At 50.3% G+C, this 22,313-nt stretch overlaps 1 protein-coding gene across 3 annotated transcripts; it reads left to right on the top strand.

Moving 5' to 3' along the window:
* Positions 1–9,927: 9,927 nt before the first annotated feature.
* CD3E (CD3e molecule) lies at positions 9,928–22,313 on the top strand. 3 transcript variants are annotated; one of them, XM_044997389.1, is made up of 7 exons: positions 9,928–10,064; positions 10,938–11,054; positions 12,427–12,450; positions 17,533–17,742; positions 18,801–18,953; positions 19,763–19,809; positions 20,242–22,313. In XM_044997389.1, the coding sequence occupies exons 2-7, from the start codon at positions 11,006–11,008 to the stop codon at positions 20,296–20,298; spliced, it is 540 nt and encodes a 179-aa protein (XP_044853324.1). In that variant the 5' UTR covers positions 9,928–10,064; positions 10,938–11,005; the 3' UTR covers positions 20,299–22,313. The 3 variants fall into 3 exon arrangements, with proteins under 3 accessions (XP_044853324.1, XP_044853323.1, XP_044853322.1); XM_044997388.1 differs by lacking the exon at positions 9,928–10,064 and adding an exon at positions 10,082–10,181; XM_044997387.1 differs by lacking the exon at positions 9,928–10,064 and adding an exon at positions 10,718–10,821.

The raw sequence follows: 22,313 nt of genomic DNA, 5'->3' as shown, positions 1-22,313 counted from the left end.
CCACACCTCTGTGCACAAACCAGGCGGATTTTCCTTTCCCCTCTGTGTAGCAATCATCACTCCGCCCAGCTTCCCTCCTCCTCCCACTGGGAACCAGCCCTCTTATTTTTTTTTGGTTGTTGTTTTGTTTTCTTAGGCAGATTGCTCCTAGAAGAAAGTCTGCCCCAGGATATTTACATACAGCATAGAGCAGGAGAGCGCGTCCCTGGCAAAGCAGAGTCAATATACAGGGTGCAGTCTCCATGGCAGCAATACAGAGCCCCGCAAGACCTGCCACTGTTCCTTTTGCTCAGAGGGATTGGGTCCCTCTACAAAACGGGTCTATGTGTACCCATCCCACTAGGCCTCTGGTTCTCAAACTTTTGTACTAGGGGCTGTGAAGCTGAGTTCGTTAATGTTTGTAAAGGGCTTTGAGATCCTTAGCCAAAAGCGTTCTCATTAAACCAGAGATTACACCATTTTCCAAACCACCCCAGCCCAGGGCTTGCATGGACAGGGCTCTGGCATCCTTCCCTGGCACTCAACAAACACAAGGTAACAGGAAGAGATTTTTTTCCCAGCAACATCTCAAGGAAGCGTGACAGACACAAACACTAATTCCCCCCTTGTCAGTATTAGAGAAATGTAAATCACTTTCCAGCTCACAGCGGTTGGGACCAGAAGTTGTTACTGTCTGATGTTCTACAGCCTGTGTGAAGTCAATTGGATGTCTCAGTCCAGTTCCCAGTGCCCAGTCCTGCATACGGCAGGAGGAAATCTCAGTCACGACTGGCACTGACTTGCTGACAGGCACAGGACTGAATGGACCGTGAGACCAAACTCCCCTCTCGCTCCAGGGGGGAGCCCCTTTAACTCAGTGCTCTGGCACATTGCCAGAGGCAGCATGAGGGAAACCTTGCCCGCCTGGTGCCTGTGCCATAACGTACTCATTCCCCAAAAGGACAGCACTAGAGGCAAGAGACAGGAGACTAGGCAGGCTGATAATGAGAGGGCTGGAGCAGGGGCTCTCAGATTTTTCCATAGTAGGAACCACATCCTCATCAAGAGGTTCTCTTGGGGACACCTCCCCATCAACATCCCCAAGCATCCTTGCTGGAAATGACTGAACCTTTTGTGAAACTGAACATCTGGAACCAAAGGGAGAATCCCAGCATCGTGTGCCCAGCTGCTCTCTGCAGACCAACAGCATAGCTGGTCTAGAGGTCCTCAGTCCAAAAGCAGAGTACATTTCTAGTTCAAAGAGCCCCGTCCCTGTCCAGTCCACTCTGCACAGCATGTCACCAGACTTCCCTCAGTTGCTATTCTGAGAATATTCTCTCCCTTTCTCTCACTTCTACAAACCACATTTATTGGTGGTTTTTTGTTTGTTTGTATGATGGGACATTTGTTTCCTGCCACCATCCTTGCTGCAGTGCAAACACTCAGTTTAGGTCACTGTCAGAAAATGTGCTGAAGGTGGTGTGTGGCTGAACAGCTGCATCACACACACAACAGCCACGAGTTATGTCCTGGGACAGAGCGCACAGGAGTGTTTTGGGCAGAAGCAAGCTGGAAGGCAAAGGGTCCATGAAAATGGCTTGGCTCCTGTTTGCCATAGGAAGTGGAAAGGGAGTCATTTTCAAGAGAACTCAAGTGAAATACAGAGTAGTGATTTTATAATGAGCTGCAAAGCTGGGGGAAAGTTTCTGCAAGGCCTTGGAGAAGGTGAAATGAAAATGAGCATGAGCAGAAACAGGGCAGGAAAGATGACAACCGGCAACAGGGAAACCCTTTCCCTAGCTCCAATGCACTATGGAGAGCACATCTACTGCTTAGAGCAAGGGGCCAGGCACTAAAACTCCTGGGTCCTATTTCCTGCACTGCAGCTGAGGGTATGACCTAGGGAAGCCACTCCCCTCCTCTGTGCCTCAGTTTCCCCTCTCCAGTGGGAGATCATGTTGACTTGCCTCTGGGGATTGTGGGAGTTGATTACTATTTGTGAAATGCCTGGAGATCCCTGGAGGAAAGATGCTATATTAGTGCCAAGGGTTATTTATGACCCTAAACATGCTCCGCTCGCTACTGGGTCAGAGAGGGCAGGCTGTGCCCCACCTGCTGTTTGAGGTGCAGTCCCCAGGAGCCCTTCCAGCTCTGTGTCTGTCTCAGGTACACGTATGGCTCTCCTCAGCAGCCCCCATGCAGGGCCTCACAGCTGTGCCCAGGGTGTTGTGCCAGAGGAGGAAATTTGATAGGTGTTGCATAGCCCTCCCCAGTGTGAGGAAGTGTGTGCCAGGGCATAGGAAGAGGCCCAGCTTTACCCATGTGCATGCAAGTTTGTTCTTGCAGACCCAAGTCATCAATTCACAGCTAGGCAGCAGCAGGGGAACTGAACACACCTGCCGCCCTGCCCCAACCTGGAGCGACCAGCCTAGTGGGTGAGCTGCTTACTGCAGGGACACCTCATGGGACAGGACGTGCCAGAGGGGGCCAGTCGTTATCATTCGTGTTTGTTCTGCAGAACCCCCAGCACCTAGGCTCCTGATATCTCTGCAGGTTGGTCTAGAATTACTGTGAGGAGGAATGTGGCTTGAACTCAGGCCTGAACTTGCAGCAGTTTGGCAACAGGCATCTGTTTTTAACCCTTCACTTTTGCCAGGCAGAGGCAGCTAGTCCACTCCTATTCCACAGACACTCTGGCTTCCCGTTTTGGGGGGTGCTGACCCATGGGGATCCCAGGGTAGTGGTTCAGTGTAGATGTTGGGGTTCACGGAGGAGCACTGGGCAGGGCAGGAACAGAACCACGGTGTGGACAGCATGAGATAATCCGTGACAACGTCTCTTAGAGGCCACGCTCCCTTTGGGAATTGATGCTTTTGCACCATGTCCCTGGAAATGTAGCTTTTTCTAGCTTTTTCTTTCTAGAGAAAGAAAAACATACTAGTGCCTTGATTATCAGTGGTGGGTTATATTTCTATAGCACCTTACATCCAAGCACTTTACAAACCCTATAAAGACAGCACCACAGAAATCCAGCCACCTCTGGGGTGTGGTGTAGCAGCTAGGAACACAGTAGTGGGAAGGATGGGATGTTTTGACCTAGGATCCTGGTGCAAGACCCCTTCTCTTCTTATGAATACTGCCCAGTGGAATCTTTAATGTCCATGCAGATAACCCATCAGCTCCTGCTCAAAAAAGTCAGCCCTGCTGCCCTCCCATGGCTGGGAACAGAGCCCAGGAATCCTCATTCCTGGTTCCCTGCTCCTTGAAGCAACTGGACTCCATAGCCTTTGACTGAGACATTAAAGGTCCTTTAAAACAGAGTAGGGAAACCCTGGCACTGTGTCCAGGCAGGTCTCCAGCAGGCAGGGCATGTCCCACAGATAGAGTGCAAGGCAGATTATGAGACAATGACTAGTCAAGAGACTGAATTTCAAACCCAACAAAGAGCCTTCAGAGAAGGCTGGACAATGGCAGATGATTAACCCACTCCTCACCCCCTCTCAGCTTCTGTTCCTGGGCAGCAGCCCTTGTTGGCCAGCCCTTAAGTGTTTCATTCACACTTTGAGGGAGAAGCACAAAAGCCCCAACATTAATTAACCTTTTCTGCAGACCGTGAAAGTCAAGGCCTGCTCTTCCTGTATTTCCTGAGAGGTGGGTGGGACTCAGCCATACATTTCCAGTGCTAGGGTGTGTCTCTTTGCTCACTTAGCAAGCGCAGGTCGGAGGAACTCCACATGGGATCAGCCACATGAATCATTTTCAAACGGGAGCAGGGTCTTGTGATGAAATCAGGGAATTGTAAAGCAGGACTCCGGGGTTCTCTTCCTCGTTCTACTCTGAGTTGCTTCCCGCCCCAGAGTCCAACAGGGCTCTCTATCCCTTAATAGATAGCATCCATATAGCTCTTTCCAGTTCCAAAGCAGACCCTGGTCTGGGGTGCCACCCGTCAGGTGCTGAGCACCCACAGCTCCAGCTGAGATTAATGGGAGCTGTGGGTGCGCAGCACCTCTGACAGCCAAGCCCAAGGAGGCCTCAAACTGGGCTCCCAGAATCAGTGACCTTTGACAATCTGGGCCTAATGACTGACAGTAGTGTGTCCTCTCACTGCCAGCCTTTGACCCCATCACCTGACACTCACCCAGTCTGTCAGAGACCATCAGTACAAGAACCGTAAAGGGGACGAGGGCAGGGGGTGTGCTGAAAGGTGAATGATCAGACTGGAGGGGGTTGCTGGGGCAGTTCCTCAAGGAACGGTGTTGGGACCCAGCTGATTCAATATTTGCATTCATGGCCTCGGCCCAAGAAGTGGGCACATGCTAACAAAGTTTGCTGATCATACCACGGTGGGAGGATCCGAGGAGGATGAGCATATTGCAGTGGGAAGTCTGGAGGGCCTGCGGGGGGGCAGAAATGGGATGCACAAGGTCAGGCACTTGGGGCGTAACTGTAAGAATTGCTGCTACGAGTTGGGGGCTCGTCAGTGCAGGGGTGTGAGGGTAAAGGTGCTCACTCACCACCAGAGCGAGGTCTCCTTGGGGCCAGGAGTGGCATAGCAGCTGCCTCGCTGTATGGCACCCCCTGCTGACCGTCACTCCATCATTGCGGTGGCCTCTCTTCCCACAACGTGGCCCTTTGTAGATCACACTTCAGTCTAACAAAGAGGCCAAGCAAGCGCTAGTCCAATGACCTTACAGCAAGTCCTGCCTCTGTCTCATGGGTCTCACACCCCTTACCACCCTGGGTTTGACCCCACATGCCTCAGAGGCTGGCAGGGGAGCTCAGGCCCTCCCTCTACGCTGGGGTCCATCCCAGGGACCCTATAGCTGGCAGTTAAAGTCTCCTCCTGACACCTTGGTACCTCCCTAGGCTGCTTCCACCTCTTCTGTTCCCCGCAGAGTGACTGCAACCCCTGTCTTTGTCTTCGGCTGATGTTTGATGCAGCAGCCTCATCATACAGCTCCTTCCTACTGCAAACTTCCTGGCTTTATAATGACTATGACCCAGCCCCTCCCCAGCTGGCTTCACCATCAATTAACTGTTCTCTCCAACCAGGTACATTAATTGGCCTCTCAGGCCCACATTAACCCCTTCAGGGCCTGTGCGGGCTACACACCCCATCACAAGGTCAATCCCAGGATGGCTATGAGCCACCAGTGTGAGGCGGCTTTGAAAAAGGCAAATGTGATGTGAGGCTGTATCAGGTGAGGCATTTCCAGTAGAGCTAGAAGAGTATTGCACAAGACTGGTGAGACCTCCTCTGGAGTCCTGCACACAGTGCTGATCACCCATGCTCAAGAAAGAAGAATTTAAACTAGAACAGGTGTGAAGAAGAGCTACAAGGATGATGAGGGGAATGGAGGATCTGTCTTATGAGAGGAGCCTGGAAGAGCTCGGCTTGTTTAGCCTAGAAAAAAGAAGGCTCCGAGAGGATGTGATTGCTCTCTATAAATACATTAGGGAGGTGAATACCAGAGAGACTGAGAGCAATTTAAGCTAAAGGACAGTGCTGGTACAGAAACAAAATGGATATAAACTGGCCATGAACAAACGCAGGCTGGAAATTATAAGCTTTCTTACCATCAGAGAGGTGAGGTTCTGGACTGCCTCCCAATAGGAGTTGTTGGAGGAAACAACTGGATTAGTTTTAAGAAAGAGCTGGACAAATTTATGAGTGTGATTGTATGACAGGTTTGCTTGTGGTGGTCGGGGTGGGGCTCAGCCGTCCTGGGGCTTACTTCCAGTTTATGTCTCATGTGCCTAAAAGCTCATGCTTCAGGGCTTCAGCTGGCCACCTGCAAGGGTCAGGAAGGGATTTCCCCCCACTTCCACTATATTCTGGATATTGTTGTTTGTTTTATCTCCTTCCTCTGATGCATCAAGGGTGGCCATGGCTGGAGGTAGGATATAGAACAGGGAGGGCCGGGGCTCTGAGGTGGCGTTGAGCATCCTCTGTCAGGTGCTCAGCTGGCTGGTTCCTGCTCACACGCTCAGGGTCTAACTGATCCCTATAGCAGGGGTCAGGAAGGAATGTTCCCCTGGGTCAGATTGGCAAGCACCTTGTGGCGGGGGTTCGCCTTCTGCAGAGTGTGGATGCGGGTCACTTGCCAGAATTATCTGTGTGTATCCCATTTCCCTGCCATTGCAGAGGCCTTGGGCACTGGTGCACTTCAGTCCCTCCTGTTCGCTGCCCGTGGCATGTAATAGTCTAGTTTCCTGAGGGCTGTAATACCTTGGTCTTATTTCAGTTGTTGGGTTCAGCGTGCGGGTGCTGGGTGGTGCTGGTGGCCTGTCACATACTGGAGGTGACTAGATGATCTGGTGGTTCCTTCTGGCCTTAAACTCTGACTCTTGCAGTACTTTTATTAATCTCCAACAGCCTGCACCAGGGGCGGCTCCAGGCACCAGCGCAGCAAGCGTGTGCCTGGGGCGGAAGCTACAGGGGGCGGAAGCCACGGGGGGCAGCCTGCCAGTCGCCATGAGGGTGGCAGTCAGGCAACCTTTGGCGGCATGCCTGCAGGAGGTCCGCCAGTCCCACGGTTTCGGCGGCAATTCGGCAGCCAGTGCGCCAAAGCCGCGGGACTGGCAGATCACCCACAGAAACACCACTGAATCCACGTGACCGCGGACCGCCCGCAGGTGCACTGCCGAAAGCCGCCTGACTGCTGTGCTTGGGGCAGCAAAAAACATAGAGCCGCCCCTGGCCTGCGCAGTGTCCAGAGGGCTGAAAGCCAGGAGTTTAGCTCCCCTGTCTGTACTCGCAATACAGGCAATTCACAGTGTTAGTATCACAGACAGCCACCCTGGGCCAATGGGGGCGGCCGGGCCTGGCTGGAAGCTTATGGGAAGAGTCAGTTCTTAATCTGCAATGTCTCCTGTCTAACCCTTCGCTGGCTCGGCATGTCTGATCAGGACCATGCCCCAGGCACTGCTGGTTAAAGAGAAGCCCTGAGTGCTCTTTCGAAAGAAGATGACATAAATAAAATGTCCACTAGCTACAAATAGCATCTCATTACATGTAGTGCAAGTCCAACATAGTCATAGTTACCTGAAGCCTTTAAATAATGAATTTCCAGGAAAAAAGAAGAATCTGAGCTGGATTTCCCCAGCCAGCTGGGGCTGGAGCCTGGGCATATCTGCTGGGAGAAGGAGCAAAGCCAGATACAGGAACGGGCTGCGAGAGGAGATTGTGAACTGGTCTCTGTGCCCCTGATGCTATGATACATCCCCTGGTCTGGCTTCCGTGGCCATTAGAGGTGTGTCTACACTAGCCTTTTCCATACCATCTCCTTGCCCCCTCACAGCACCCACGCAGCGCCACCAGGGGCAGCCAGAGAGAGCGCTAATGTTTGAAGCCCTGTACCGTGTAACTCTGTTCGGAGCAGGTCCCGATGACACATAAGGATGTCGGCTCCTTGCCCTCAGTAACGCCCCCAAAGGTGTAGCTGCACCAGTGTTAGCAAGGAGGGGAAATGTCAGGGTGACAAGGTCAGCGTAGAAGGCCTGGCCTTCACCTACAACTAGGGTGACCGGACAGCAAGTGTGAAAAATCGGGAAGGGGGTGGGGGGTAATAGGAGCCTATGTAAGAAAATGCCCCAAATATCGGGACTGTCCCTATAAAATCGGGACAGCTGGTCACCCTACCTACAGCTTAGGTCAGCCTAGCTACACCGCTCAGAGCTGTGACCAATTTCAACCTCCCCCCAGCATAGTCACAGCTCGGTCAAGGAAAGAATTCTTCAGTCGATGCAGCTACAGTGGATTTACTAGAGTGACGGAGAAACCCTTCCTTCGCTGTAGGAAGCATCTACACTCTGGCTCTGCTGTTGTAGTGTCACATACCCTGAGGATTGGCCTCTCCCCCGCCCTCCTTGGAGGAGGAGAACTCGGCTCCCGGGCGGGGGGGTGTCCAAATTTGGAAAGAGAGTGAGTTCCCAGGTCCCTAGCAGGCTGCAGGGGAGAGGAGAGGATGTTGAAGAGGTAAGTGCCCCCCCTGGTGGAATTGTGTGGCTCTGACACAGATGATAAAACCCAGTATAGCCATTTAAATGCAGCTTCCACCTATGGGGATTTTTTTTCAAAAGACAATTCAAGCCGTCCACCCTGCAGTGCAGCCTGGTGGAGGGGATGACAATAGACATCTCAGCTTCCCCAAAACCACAGCTTCCAATGCTGGCTTTGTTCGCTTGGCTCTGTCCCTCCCAGGCAGATCATAAACCAGCTTCCAGGCTCTTTAACGTGGGGGGGTCTTTGGACAAGATTTTACAGACTGTGGCAGATTCTACAGGAGAAGGGGTTTATCCCAACACCCCCTTCCATTTGCTGTTTGGCCCTGTATGAATGTTACTGGAAATGGGCAAATATCAATTCAGGTTTGCAAGAGAAGTATAAATACCAAATGAAAATACAGGCTTGCTCTGAAATCCCACATCCAGCCGCGTGCGTGAAAGTGAGACAATGAGCAAAACAGTCAAACAAGCTCCTCTTTGGAGTAGATTGGCAATTCCAGCCTTGACACTCCTGAGTCCTAGACTGTCACAGGGACCAAAGCCAGAGCTGTCGCATATGGAAGAGGAGCCTCTTTACAGTTAATAAAACAACTGATGCATGTTAAATAACCCAGTGGAATTCCCCCTTCCTGAGGCTGAACCCCTGAACCCTGCCCTAGGGACAACGTCTACTGGATGCAGCGCTCTCCTCCCCCTGTGTGAGATCATTTTATCAGCACCAGATAAATGGATGCACTTTGGGGAAGCTTCATTTAAAGCATCAGCCAGGACATTTCACTCGTAGCTGGCTCAATGCTGTTCTCCAGTCTCACTTCTTTGGGTGGGAGGACACCCTGCTTCCATGGGCAGGGTTATTGGCAGCTGGAGCGAGGAGTCACTGAGGGTCTGATCTGATTAGGGTTGCCAAGTTTGGCTGGACGTATTCCTGCAGATTTCATCACCGGACATAATCTTTAATCAAAGATTAATCTTTAACTCCTGGAGGCTCCCGGACAATCCTGGAGGGTTGGCAATCCAAGATCGGGTGCTTATCCCCTTCCCCTGCCCTGCCCCAGGCGCCACAGGGCTGTCACTAGGGGATCCAGCTGAATCATGTGCATAGACAACAGGGACTTGAGGGGGCTAAAAACCAGAACGGATTTCGGGATTGCATTAGTAACTAAGGGAAACACTGTGCTTGGAACAGAAGTTCCTTTATCTCACTTTGTTCAAAATGAACAGATGTAATCTGGTACGAAGCTGCTCATTGCAGCACTATTCAGGAGCTATTGGTATATGAATTGTTTAACGCTAGCCCCCAAATCAAAAAAGTAGCTACACTTAGGGTGACCAGATGTCCCGATTTCGGGGTCTTTTTCTTATATAGGCTCCTATTACCCCCCGCCTCCTATCCTGATTTTTGACATTTGCTGCCTGGTCACCCTATCTACACCCCTATCCTATGCATGATCAGGGCCCAAGTTTGTGGCTTTTCTGCTCCTGGCCAGGAGCTGCCGCTCTGTTAGTCACAAATTCTACCACTAGAGGGAGAAGAGCCGCCATCTCCAGCTCATGCTGAACTTTCCGGCCGTTTTCTCATTCTGTAATCAGCCAGCAGGCCAGGAGATTGGGAAATGGACCCAGAGCCCTGCCCCACCACATCACAACTCAGCATTATAACTAGCTATTTATTTACTTCTGGCACGGGCCACCATACACTGGGTTCTTTAAAGGCAGAATCCTTGCTCCCAAGAGCGTGCTGTCTAGAGACAGACCGGCCGATAGACAGGCCTTGGGAAGGCATATATATGGTTATGGTAACAAATATGTCTGTGTATTTTCGAGCAGGTGCATAAAGTATTCTCAGGTCATTCCTCCAGCTTGTCATTCCTAGCAGCACATTGTGTGGAGGGTAGTAATGGCCTCTCCAGTGTGCACAGGGAGAACATTCTACTCCCAGGGGCAGCGTGGAAGGAGCCCAGAGATGTCGGGGTGAGAAGCTGACACATGGGCCGTGAGACAAAGATGGTTCCAAACCAGGCCTGCAGTGACTGAAAACCACCACACGGCTCCTTGGTGTCTGGTGAGAAATAAAACTGGTAGGTGCAGTGCAGTCCCTAGTGGCTTCCCTAACACAAAAGCACCATCACAGCTGGCACCCAGGCTGGCAGAGGGGCCTCAAGCAGTGTAAACCCAGCACCAAAGCCACAGAATTAGTGAGTTACTCGATTTAATTTTGTTCTGGGTCTGTTGGTTCCAGGCATGTTGCTCAGCTCCCCTTTACTGAGGTTTCTCTCTCGTACCTCACTCGTCACCACAGCACTTGAACACCTGTTTCTTTGTATTACTGTCCCTATTGTTGTTGATGTTTTGTTTTACAATAGCGCCAAGGGGCAGGAATCAAAGTGCTAGGCACTGTGCAAACCCCAAGCTTTGGCAGAGGCAGTCCCTGCCCTGAAGAGCTTACAGGCTATTTCATGCTCGTTGCACAAGGTGTCTTTGTCTGCTGCTGGCTGTTGCGTTTCTTGCAGCCTGTCTAGTGGTTATGTTTGTTGCCGTCACTTTGCTAAATTAACTGTAACATTTTGAACTTAACTCAGAAAATATTGTTTAAAAACGATGGGAGATTCTGAAAGCAAATCTGCTGGGGCCAGGTTGTGTGTGCTCCTCTCGCCAGGACACTCCCTGGGCTGGCCTGAGAGTCACCGAGGTGCTTGCAGCACCAGCAGCCCCCTCGTGTTCACAGTGACGCTCGGAAATGTAGGCATCTTGAGCCTCCGCACTTCCTGGCAGGGGGTTGTTTTATCATAGACATTTGCTGTCTCTCTGAGCCGCTTGCATGTTATGCTGGAAACAGTGAGTCTCCTCCGTGCGCCACTGAACCGATTGTTAGATGCAATTCTGGGAAACAATCCCAGGCCTCGTTCTCGTAAACAGAAACTTGAAAGTGCCTGGGTTCTTTCTTTTTGCAGAGCCAGACTGGGTGATGCCAATCTGATTGGGAAGGACAGAAGAGAGAGCGAGTTGGGGGAGCGCCAGGATGAAGCTAGAGGTGGCCCTGCCTGTTTTGGGGCTCCTGCTCTGCGTGGGTGAGTACAGCTGGTTAGAGACCCCCAAGGGTTCAGGCAAGGAGGGTATTGGCGTGTGCCGATGGACATCGCGATGCACCAGCAGCCAGGTGTTCTTAAACAGCCACAAAGACTTACAGTAAAACTGAAGTTGCCGTTTGCTGATGAGAACTGTACCCCGACTAGCAGTGACATGAGGGGCAGCGGAGCAGAAATCACACCTTGCAGAATCAGAGCAGTGGAGAGAGAGGGAATTGAGGCACTTCATTCCATATTCTTTTTTAAAAGAGAAGTCAGTTGCTGAGAAGATCCTTGTTATTTATCAGCAAATTCAGTAACCTCCAAAGCCCTCACCAATGGTCTGAACAGGCTGGTGAAGGGTACGGGACGGGCAGTGCTTTGGGCAGCAGAGTACTCTGGAATCTGGACTCCCCCATCCGACTGCTTGCTGTTACCTGAAATCACCGTGTGCTTTTGGGCCCGTCGCTTCACTCTCTAGATCTCAGCTTCACAATGGGTAAAGCAGGGATAATACCATCCCCTGAATGTTGTCAGGGTTAACTGATTAGTGTGTGCAAAGGCAACCAGATGAAAGGCAAAGCATGTGTAAGTGTTATCCCTAGATCGATATGTCCATAGAAAAACGGGCAAAAGAAATTTTAAAATAAACTCTGCAGCCACTCTGCCCGTGAGCGGCAAATGCCAGTTGCTGGCTTTGATGTGAACTGAAAGAGTTTGGGTTCTCTTTGGCCAGGGTCAGTTTCTGTTACTGCACCTATATTATTCCCTCTGTCTACAACAAAGTTCTGTGCGGGGATAGAACAGCCTATCACCTTGGGGACTGTTATAGGACTGGAAATATCCCCTATCAATTCACTGGGGCTGTTTACACTGACTTGAAAAATCAGCAAAAATGAATTATCAAGTAACCATTTTTAGTGCCATCCAAGCAGGATCGGGCACCCGCAGAGACTGGAGAGGCACGTGGAGAAACGGGATTGATCAGTGGTGTATGGCCAGCTAAAATAAACGGTGCCACCCTGCTGTTCTGACACTGTGATCTGGGGTACAAAGGGAACAGTGTAGGAACCAACTGACATTAGGGGAAAGAAAGAAAGTTTCCATTTTTGTTAAAAAATCAAAGACTGAGGGGCCACAAAGGACAGAAGTTTGATAACATGGGTTTAAAACATGACTGCTGTGGTGAGTGTTTTCCAATGTCTGCACGGCCCCCAGGCGCTTGGCTTTCAAAGCAGCATTATTATTGATTAGTGTTTTGTGTTTACTCCCTAGAGGCAGATTGTTAATAATACGGGGAAAGGATATTTTTAACAGATGAACCAAGCAGAGAGAGGTAGATTTGCTGATAGCTTTTCTTGTTTTCCTTTTCCAGCTGACACCATGGCAGAGCAGAACCGTAAGTTGATTTTTACCATCAATGTTTTTAACCATTCTAAACCTTTCAGAAGTGCTGCTGCTAAGATTGATCCTGCCATTTCTAACCGCTCAGAGGGAATCTAAAAACTGGGGCGTCTTTAACCACTGAGAGCGTATGCTCGTTTGTCTGAGCGCCCGTATGAGTGTGAGCGTGCAAGTGTGTGTCTGGGCCTAACCCAGAACCCACTGAAGTCAATGGGAGTCTTTCCATTGACTCCCGTGGGTGCTGAGCCAGCCTCTACCTGCGTGTCTGTCTCTCTGTGTGTTGGGTCATAGAGAATGTCTTTACTTCTTCTTTTTAAAAGTACAGATCTAGGAAACTTTATACCTGCAGACTGTGTTCCTCCTGGTTCCTTTGCAGTCAGTCGGGGAGTCTTATTATCAACAACAGTTACTGGGTTTCCCCACCTGTAACATGGGGATACTGATTCTGATCTGGGTAAAGCACTTTGAGAGCTACTGAGGAACGAGCTAGGTATCATATTATATAATAGTGGCATTGGGGTGGCACCCAGGCCATATTTAGGAGCAGGGTCGCAATTGGTTTGTGTTACTGCACCTGTATTTATTCCCTTTCTCTAAAACAACGTTCTGTGTGGGGATAAAGCAGCCGATCAGCTTCCCCTCCAATGAAAGCCTTTGTCTGTGGGATTTCATCTCCGTAGTTTTAGTGAGTGTGAGCTCAGCAAGTGCTGTCTAAGACCATACACCAGGGCAGGGTAATCACAGATGGGAACACAGATCTTTCCTTTATTAGCGTATGCACCTTTCTTTTGTCTGGTGTCTCTGGTACAGACTGTGGGTCTGATTCTGAGCCCCTCTCTAGCACTGTTTTAACGTGGCTGTAGCTTCGGGATTTCAGTGGAGTGCCGCATGCTCACACATTGCTCTACAGAGTTAAACAAAACCATTTCTAACCCCAGGCCCCGATCCTGCAGCAGGCAAAGCCATGGAACCACGCAGAGCCCCGCAGTTCTCGTGGCAGGGTCAGGGCCCAGGCCGCAGCAGGCTCTCTCTCTGCGCTGCACGGTAGCTGTGCTATTACATTTACACCTTGCAGTGAACCAGATCACAGCAAACCCAGGCACCTCATTTCCGTTTTGCACTTTGAAAAGGACAGCCGGGGGGACGGAGCGCCATTGTATTTACACCTTGCAATGAACCAGATCACAGCAAACCCAGGCACCTCATTTCCGTTTTGCACTTTGAAAAGGACAGCCGGGGGGACGGAGCGCCATTGTATTTACACCTTGCAATGAACCAGATCGTTTCTTTTCACAGCAAACCCAGGCACCTCATTTCCGTTTTGCACTTTGAAAAGGACAGCCGGGGGGACGGAGCTTTGCTTGAAAATAACGTTCCCTCGCTAATCTGCTCTAGCCACCTCCGCATTTCTAAAGCATCCCCCAAGAGTGGTGCGGTTCAAAAGCTCTCACAAGGGAGGGCTAACCTGCAAGGAGATGCATTTCAGTTTGGTGACTGTTATAGGACTGGAAATATCCCCTTTCAGTTCACTGGGGCTGTTTACACTGACTTGAAAAATCAGCAAAAATGAATTATCAAGTAACCATTTTTAGTGCCATCCAAGCAGGATCGGGCACCTGCAGAGACTGGAGAGGCACATGGAGAAAGGGGATTGATCAGTGGTATATGGCCAGCTAAAATAAACGGTGCCACCCTGGTGTTCTGACACTGTGATCTGGGGTACAAAGGGAACAGTGTAGGAACCACCTGACATTAGGGGAAAGAGAGAAAGTTTCCATTTTTGTTACAAAATCAAAGACCGGGGGGCCACAAAGGACAGAAGGAATTACAGACCTGGAGGCAGGGGCAGAGGGATTAGAACAAGTGCCCAGTCTTCAGAGTAGCTCCTCAGGTTTTGAAGGGTTTTTAGTCTCCAACACCGTTTCCTGCCTTCGTCCCCATCCCCTCTTTGTCTATGTTTCTAGGATTGGGAAGTTTGATAACATGGGTTTAAAACATGAATGCTGTGGTGAGTGTTTTCCAATGTCTGCACGGCACCCAGGCGCTTGGCTTTCAAAGCAGCATTATTATTGATTAGTGGTTTGTGTTTACTCCCTAGAGGCAGATTGTTAATAATAGGGGAAAGGATATTTTTAACAGATGAACCAAGCAGAGAGAGGTAGATTTGCTGATAGCTTTTCTTGTTTTCTTTTTGCAGAGCACATTTTGGAGTAGGACCGTAAACTGATTTTTACCATCAATGTTTTTAGCATAATAAACATTTCAGAAGTGCTGCTGCTAAGATTGATCCTGCCATTTCTAACCGCTCAGAGGGAATCTAAAAACTGGGGCGTCTTTAACCACTGAGAGCGTATGCCCATTTGTCTGAGCGCCCGTATGAGTGTGAGCGTGCAAGTGTGTGTCTGGGCCTAACCCAGACCCCACTGAAGCCAATGGGAGTCTTTCCATTGACTCCCGTGGGTGCTGACCCAGCCCCACCTGCGTGGCGGCCTCTCTGTGTGTTGGGTCATAGAGAATGTCTTTACTTCTTCTGTTTAAAAATACAGATCCAGAAAACTTTTTACCTGCACACGGTTCCACCTGGCTCCCTTTGCAGTCAGTAAGGGAGTCTTATTACTGTATTAACAACAGTTACTGGGTTTCCCCACCTGTAACATGGGGATACTGATTCTGATCTGGGTAAAGCACTTTGAGAGCGACGGGGAACGAGCTAGGTATCATATTATATAATATATGATATTTTCTGTCTTATTATCAATCCCTTTCTTAATGATTTCCAACATTCTGTTCGTTTTTTTGACTGCCTCTGCACATTGAGTGGATCTTTTCAGAGAACTGTCCACAATGACTCCTAGATCTCTTTCTTGAGTGGTAACAGCTAATTTAGACCCCATCATTTTATGCATATAGTTGGGATTATGTTTTTCAATGTGCATTACTTTGCATATATCAACATTGAATTTCATCTGCCATTTTGTTGCCCAGTCACCCAGTTTTGAGAGATCCCCTTGTCCACATGCTTGTTGACTCCCTCAAAGAATTGTAGTAGATTAGTGAGGCATGATTTCCCTTTACAAAAACCATGTTGACTATTGCCCAACAAATTATGTTCATCTATGTGTCTGACAATTTTGTTCTTTACTATAGTTTCAGCCAGTTTGCCCAGTACTGAAGTTAGGCTTACCCACCTGTAATTGCCAGGATCATCTCTGGAGCCCTTTTTAAAAACTGGCATCATATTAGCTATCCTCCAGTCATTTGGTACAGAAGGTGATTTAAATGATAGGCTACAGATGACAGTTAGTAGTCCTGCAATTTCACCTTCGAGTTCCTTCAGAACTCTTGGGCGAATACCATCTGATCCTGGTGATTTATTACTGTTTAGTTTATCAATTTGTTCCAAAACCTCCTCTGATGACACCTCAATCTGGGACAGTTCCTCAGATTTGTCACCTAAAAATAATGGCTCAGGTTTAGGAATCTCCCTCACATCCTCAACCGTGAAGACCGATGAAAATAATTAATTTAGTTTCTCCGCAATTGCCTTATCATCCCTGAGTGCTCCTTTAGCAGCTTGATCATCCAGTGGCCCCACTGGTTGTTTAGCAGCTTCCTGCTCCAGATGTACTTTAAAAAAATGGCTATTACTTTTTGAGTCTTTGGCTATCTGTTCTTTAAATTATTTTTTGGCCTTCCTAATTATATTTTTACACTTCATTTGCCAGAGTTTATGATCCTTTCTATTGTCCTCACTAGGATTTAACTTCCACTATTTGAAGGATGCCTTTTTGCCTCTCACTGCTTCTTTTACTTTGTTTTTTAGCCACGGTGGCTCTTTTTTGGTTCTCTTACTATGTTTTGTAATTTGGGGTGTACATTTAAGTTGAGCCTCTATTATGGTGTCTTTTAAAAAAGTTTCCATGCAGCTTGCAGGGATTTTAGTTTTGGTGCTGTACCTTTTAATTTCTGTTTAACTAACCTCCTCATTTTTGTGTAGCTCACCTTTCTGAAATTCAGTGCTACAGTGTTGGGCTGCTGTGGTGTTTTCCCAGCCACAGGGATGTTAAATTTAATTATATTGTGGTCACTATCACCAAGTCATCCAGCTATATTCACCTCTTTGACCTCTTAGTCCACTTCGGACTGAATCAAGAATTGCCTCTCCCCTTTTTGGTTCCAGGACTAGCTGCTCCAAGAAGCAGCCATTTAAGGTGTCAAGAAACTTCATCTCTTCATCCCGTTCTGAGATTGTATGTACCCAGTCAATATGGGGATAGTTGAAATCATCCATTATTATTATTGAGTTTTTTATTTTAATAGCTTCTCTACTCTCCCTGAGCATTTCACAGTCACTATCACCATCCTGGTCAGGTGGTCAGTAATATATCGCTACCGTTATATTCTTATTATTCGAGCATGGAAGTACTAACCACAGAGATTCTATGGTACAGTTTGGTTATGTTCATTTATGTGTCTGACAGTTTTGTTCTTTACTATAGTTTCAACCCGTTTGCCCAGTACTGAAGTCAGGCTTACCAGCTTGTAATTGCCAGGGACACCTCTGGAGCCCTTTTTAAAAATTGGTGTCACATTAGCTGTCCTCCAGTCATTTGGTACAGAAGCTGATTCCAGCAAGGTTTATTCAGTGCTTAAAGTGGTCTGAGAAAAGATTGGGGCATCTATCCCAATCCCAGACAAAATAAGTGTTCATGCACAAGAGAGACAATTCCCAGTTCAACTTTGTGAGTTCATTGATTACGTAATAATGGTGATCAATGTTTAGCTCCTGAAGCCATTTATAGCTACTTACCATTATTGCTTGTGAATGCGGAGAGCGTTATACACCACAACTCCCCCCGAACTGATAACTAGGTTAGAGATTTTACATTTAACCGAACAACCCCATTTCCAGAGTCCCTCCGAGAGGCAAGGCAGTGCTCAAACTGAGCCCCTCTGTGACACAGCTCCATTGTTAGTTATATTTTTGCTGCATCTGGGACCCCCTTGCCATGCCCATTTTAAGCACTGGTTTTACTGAATACCTGTGTTTCCATTGTTCTTTCTTCCCATTTTGCAGCATTCCAGGTGGTGATCTCCAAGACCAAGGTGACTATCACCTGCCCCATTGAGTCAGAGTCAGAGTCAGACATACAATGGAAGAAAGAACCGGAACAGGCAAAAAATGGCAAACAAGACTATGTGATTGAGGAGTACGACAGTTCCAAGGACGGGCTCTATACGTGTACGTCTGGGGGAAACTCCGCCAGACTTTACCTGAAGGCCAAAGGTAAATGGGAGAGAGCGCGCCTTCCATGGGAATATGCAGGAACATGAGATGTCATGGGAGGCTACAGAGGCTAGCGATTAACTCTGTGACCTTATTGCCCAGAAGATTCACGTGCCATAACGTACGCAGAGGCCTGATTTTCAGGGGCACTGCTGGGACTGACTTTGACACTCAGCTGCTCTGAGGTCCGGCCGGGCCCCCATGAGCACTGAGATTCCATGGGGCACTGTTCAAAAAAGTATGTGTTTGCCACGGGATGTGTGGCTCAGTTAGCCCTCTCTGCACTGTTGTGTGGCGTGCTTTGCCGTTGCTGTGTCCTCCACCCCAGAGGTGGCTGCATTTCAAAGGCGCTTTACACACCTACCTTGGGAGCTGCTTTGGGATGGGAGAGGGTTTATAAATGTGAGACTATTATCTCTCCCTGAGGCCAGTGACCTTTCATGAGCTTCAGAGAATCACGAATCTTCAGGCTCTTGGCAGGAGACTCCAGGTCTAGAGGCTTGGAGAGGGCACAGCCCGGCTTCCCCAGTCCCCCTTGGAAACTGAATCAATTCTCCTCCATTCCGACAAAGCCCTTGGCAGCCCATGCGCTCTCTCGGGTGTCAGGGGAGCTGCTCAGGGAGCCTGAGAATCCCTGTGCTCTTTCTGGCACAGACAGAAAGGCTGGGGGGTGGGTGGGGAGTATGGAACGAGCTGTTACAACCGAGGGATGTTTGCACCCTGCTGCCAAGGGCCATGCAGAAAAACCAGGGGACATTTCAGTCACTGACCGCTCCAGCCATCCCAGCGGTGTTGGCAGAGTGAGGCGTGTGAAGGGGGGAACAGAAAGGTCTCTCTCTTCCCCCTTCACTTCTCCGCTTACTGTTCTTGTCCCCCTCATGGCATGTGCGTCTCCATCCATGCAAAGCAAGTGGGTGAGGTCTGGGCAGACCAAACATGGGGCATTTACCCAGCAGTGTCTCTGGGCTGGGACTTGTGACTCCCACCTCCAGCTGTCCCCCTTTCCCCCCCTTTCCCCTTCTCCCTCTCGCTGAGCGCCCTGTCCCTTCCCACCGCAGTGTGCAGGAACTGTGAGGAGCTGGATGTCTTGACAGTGGCTGGGGTCATCATCGCAGATCTCCTCATCACCCTCGGGGTGCTGATCCTGGTCTACTACTTCAGTAAGAACCGGAAGGGGCGAGTGGGTGGCAGCGCCGGAGTTCATCCGAGAGGTAAGAGCCGGTTCGAATCTCTCCTGGGAATAAGTGGCTGAGCGCCCGCAACTGAGGGAAACGCTGGGGTCAAGCCCACCTCAGGCTCCTCCTGCCGCTTACCACACCCCGTGCCACCCTTCATGTGGGGAAGGTGCAGCTGCCATTTTGTGCTGAAAGCGCCCCAGCCACAGGAACCCATTGCCAGGCTATGGTGAAGCAGCCATGAGAGGGCAAAGGGAGGGTGGGGCTGGCTGGAAGGGCTGTACTGCTGCCTCCCCGGCGGTATCACAGCACAGCCGCCCTCAAGCATTCACACCACGAGTCAGCCCCTAACCTCAGGGAGTTGGCTTTAAAATCACGAGATTTTATTTAAATGAGAAATGGGGGGGGTTGTCTCTGCTCTCTGAGCCCATCAGTTGGGTCACATTTTTAGGCCTTTCTCTGCAACCAGGACAGCTGGAAACTGCCTTATTTTAAAATGGACGCTGAGATTCTTGTGCAGTCTCTTGATTCCCGCAGTTGGGGCACTAAGACAGACACCGACACTCCCAAGAGCTGACAGCACTGCATTTTGCACCCCGGCCAGAGCATCATTTGGTTCAGGGGCTGGAGGCCTGTGCCTCAGAGGACAGTCCTGCGTTCTGGGTGCTGCAAAGGCCAGGTGCTCAGGGCCGAGGTGTCTCACTTGGGTCCCCAAAATTGGTGGACATTTTGTGCCCTGTTTGTTCCTGAAACGTCCACGGAGAGGAGTCCCGCCTGCGAAGCTCTGTGTCTGCACTAAGAATGGTAGTATTCCGCCTGAACGTTCTCCCTGCTTTGCCTTCCAGGGCCGAAGATGGTGCGCCCCCCGCCTGTGCCAAACCCAGACTATGAGGTAACGGGAACCATGGGGGGGCGGGTTCCTTCTCATCTCTTGGCCTTTCCAGAACTATTGGGATTGGGGTCACAGCCTTCTTGGTGGATGATGAGAGCTGAGAAATTACAGCATTGGCCCCCTTCCACCAGGTGCTTGGTTCAGCTCCAGGCTTCATCTGGGTGGAGGGGAAGGAGTGACTGAGAGCAGGGCCATGTGGCTTCCTAGGGTAGTTATTTATCCATACGACAAGGAGTCATCAACAGAAAGATCATCACAGCATGCAGGGTACAGGGTGCATACCCAGAGCTGCACGCTCCCTGTGCCCACGTCACAGCTGGTGGTGGCACTGAGGTGCCCCAGCCCTGGCACAGAGCCCGGTTGTACCAAGTGCTGTCACTGTGCTAGGTTAACACAAGAGCCTGTTGCTCACATCTGCTCCTGTTCCCACAGCCCATCCGGAAGGGTCAGCGGGATGTGTACGCCGGGCTGCAGTCCAGGGGCTTCTGAATCGCCCTGCGGATGGCAGGGTGGACGAGAGCAGCTGAGAGTCCCCCAGCTTCTGTCCCACGTGATACAGATTCTCTGCAGTCCGTGCTGGGCAGCCGCGCATTCTGTGGACCAACCCAGCAGCTGCAATGGGAGACGCTGCCCCTCCTTGGACACCTCCTTCCTGCCTTTGATTTGACCCCAGGGAACAGATACTGACTAAAGAAAGAAGAAGAAAAGGTTTTCCCCATTAAATACTTGTAGCTTTCTCCTCTTCGGGCTCCTCCTAGGACGGCTGGGCTCTCCTGATCCCCCGTTCCAAACTCCTGGGGAAACCCTTTCACTCTTCAGTTTTATTTATTTCAGTCACATGCTTTGATTTCTCTCTCCAGCACCCTGCGCCATTGATCTCGCCCTGACACTCAGATGGCCTCTTCCCTGCCCAGGGCAAGGAGAGACATTCCCCAGTGTCCTGAGCACCAGCAACACCTGAGCTGTGACCCCAGCTCTGACACTGAGTCCTTCTGTGACCATGGCTGAGTCCCTCCCCCTCAGCTTTCCCATCTGTACCACATGGACAGAGACTGACCCGCTTCCCCGAGATGCGTTAAATAGCGCTAGTAAAGGGCAGACCCTCTCGGGGCACTGAGGCTTGGCTGGCTCTCTCCTATTCCTCTGGTTTTACATTAGATCCCGTTTCCCTGCCCAGGATAGTAACAACTCTGTCACCACGTTCCCTGGGGCTCGAAAGGCAGATGCGATGGTCACTATGGGCAGTAAAGGGTAGAAGTGGCCAAGTGCACATCCACCATATTCCTCCGTCAGCCCCATCCCTGTCCAGCTTGTGCTCTGCAGTGTTCTTCTGGCCACCACTAGTGTTCAGGGTGTAAGTCCCTGTGCTGCGAGCTCCAGGCCCCGGTGCGGTGTCAGTCGTGCTCACCTGGTCCTGTCTCAGCATTGACAGAGCAGTTAATTGAAAACACAGCTCTGGCTGCCCTTTCCAGCCACGCTCAGCACGCCTGTCCTTGCTGTGCGGTCACACACAGCCCCAACACCCCTTTCCGGAGACCTGCCTAGAGGAAAATGGGCTTGAGTCCTTTCTTGCATCGCTGGGATGGATAAAGATGGCCTGGAAGGAGAGGATTTAAATATCAGCGGTGGACATCTGGAGCCACCTGGTTTTGCTGGAGGACCCGGTGGTTCTCTCAGAAAGGTACCTAAATAGAAGGCTGGGCCTGTGGAGTCTTCAGCACGTGCCCCTTCTCCCCCAGGCCTCCTCTAGACATGGTAACAAAGCGTCATCTGTAAGCCCCCCCCGTAGGGCGCTTACGTGGCTGATAGAGTCTCTAACCCTTATTATTAAATTCCAGTAGCACGTGGGAGCCCTGGTCAAGATCCAGGCCCCGTTGGGCTGGGTTCTGCTGAGGAACCTAGTCCCTCCCCAGAGACGTCACTGTCTCAGGGGGACGTGACGCGGGAGAGAGGACTGGCACCATTTTCCAGATGGGAAACTGAGCTCAGGGCTCCTGACCCTCCAGGACTTCTCTGGAGAAGTCCTATAGAATTTAAGAGCAGCAAAACCCATAGGGCTGTGTAGAAATCAGCCCAAACCCTAGAGAACTGCAGACAGAATGAGACCCTTTCCATAGGTTTTTGTTGTTACTCAGCCTGTGGAATTCTATAGGAGGGACCCCCATTCCTGCTTCAGTTCCATAGCGTGGTCCAAAACCGCACCTAGAAATAGGAGCGTTTTCTAGTAATGGTGCGAGGACTTTCCCAGAAGAGTTATACAACCCCCTTGCTCTGAGTGAGTCTCCTCTGGCTCACCTCGCTCCAACCCCCTTCCTTGCTGTCCCACTCTCTCTCCTGTTCCATCTCTGGCTCTCAGGCTGCGTCCGGGCTCCATGGGGTCTGTTACCAAGATGGTGAGTTTGTCTGTACTGAGAAAGGCCTGCTTGAACGTGTATGATGCAAGTATTTCTAAAAGTGCATTATGCAGCCAATAAAGTGGGAGGGCTCTGCCCCTGGATCCGCAT

The sequence above is a fragment of the Mauremys mutica genome, chromosome 22 (genome assembly GCF_020497125.1).
Source record: "Mauremys mutica isolate MM-2020 ecotype Southern chromosome 22, ASM2049712v1, whole genome shotgun sequence".
NCBI lineage: Eukaryota > Metazoa > Chordata > Testudines > Geoemydidae > Mauremys > Mauremys mutica.
This window is presented reverse-complemented; position numbering and strand designations above follow the sequence as displayed.

Coding starts and splice junctions, on each gene's coding strand:
- CD3E (XM_044997389.1), top strand. CDS start 11,006: ATGAAGCTAGAGGTGGCCCTGCCTGTTTTGGGGCTCCTGCTCTGCGTG. Junction 11,055..12,426: donor GGGGCTCCTGCTCTGCGTGG/GTGAGTACAGCT, acceptor TTCCTTTTCCAG/CTGACACCATGGCAGAGCAG. Junction 19,810..20,241: donor TGCCAAACCCAGACTATGAG/GTAACGGGAACC, acceptor CTGTTCCCACAG/CCCATCCGGAAGGGTCAGCG.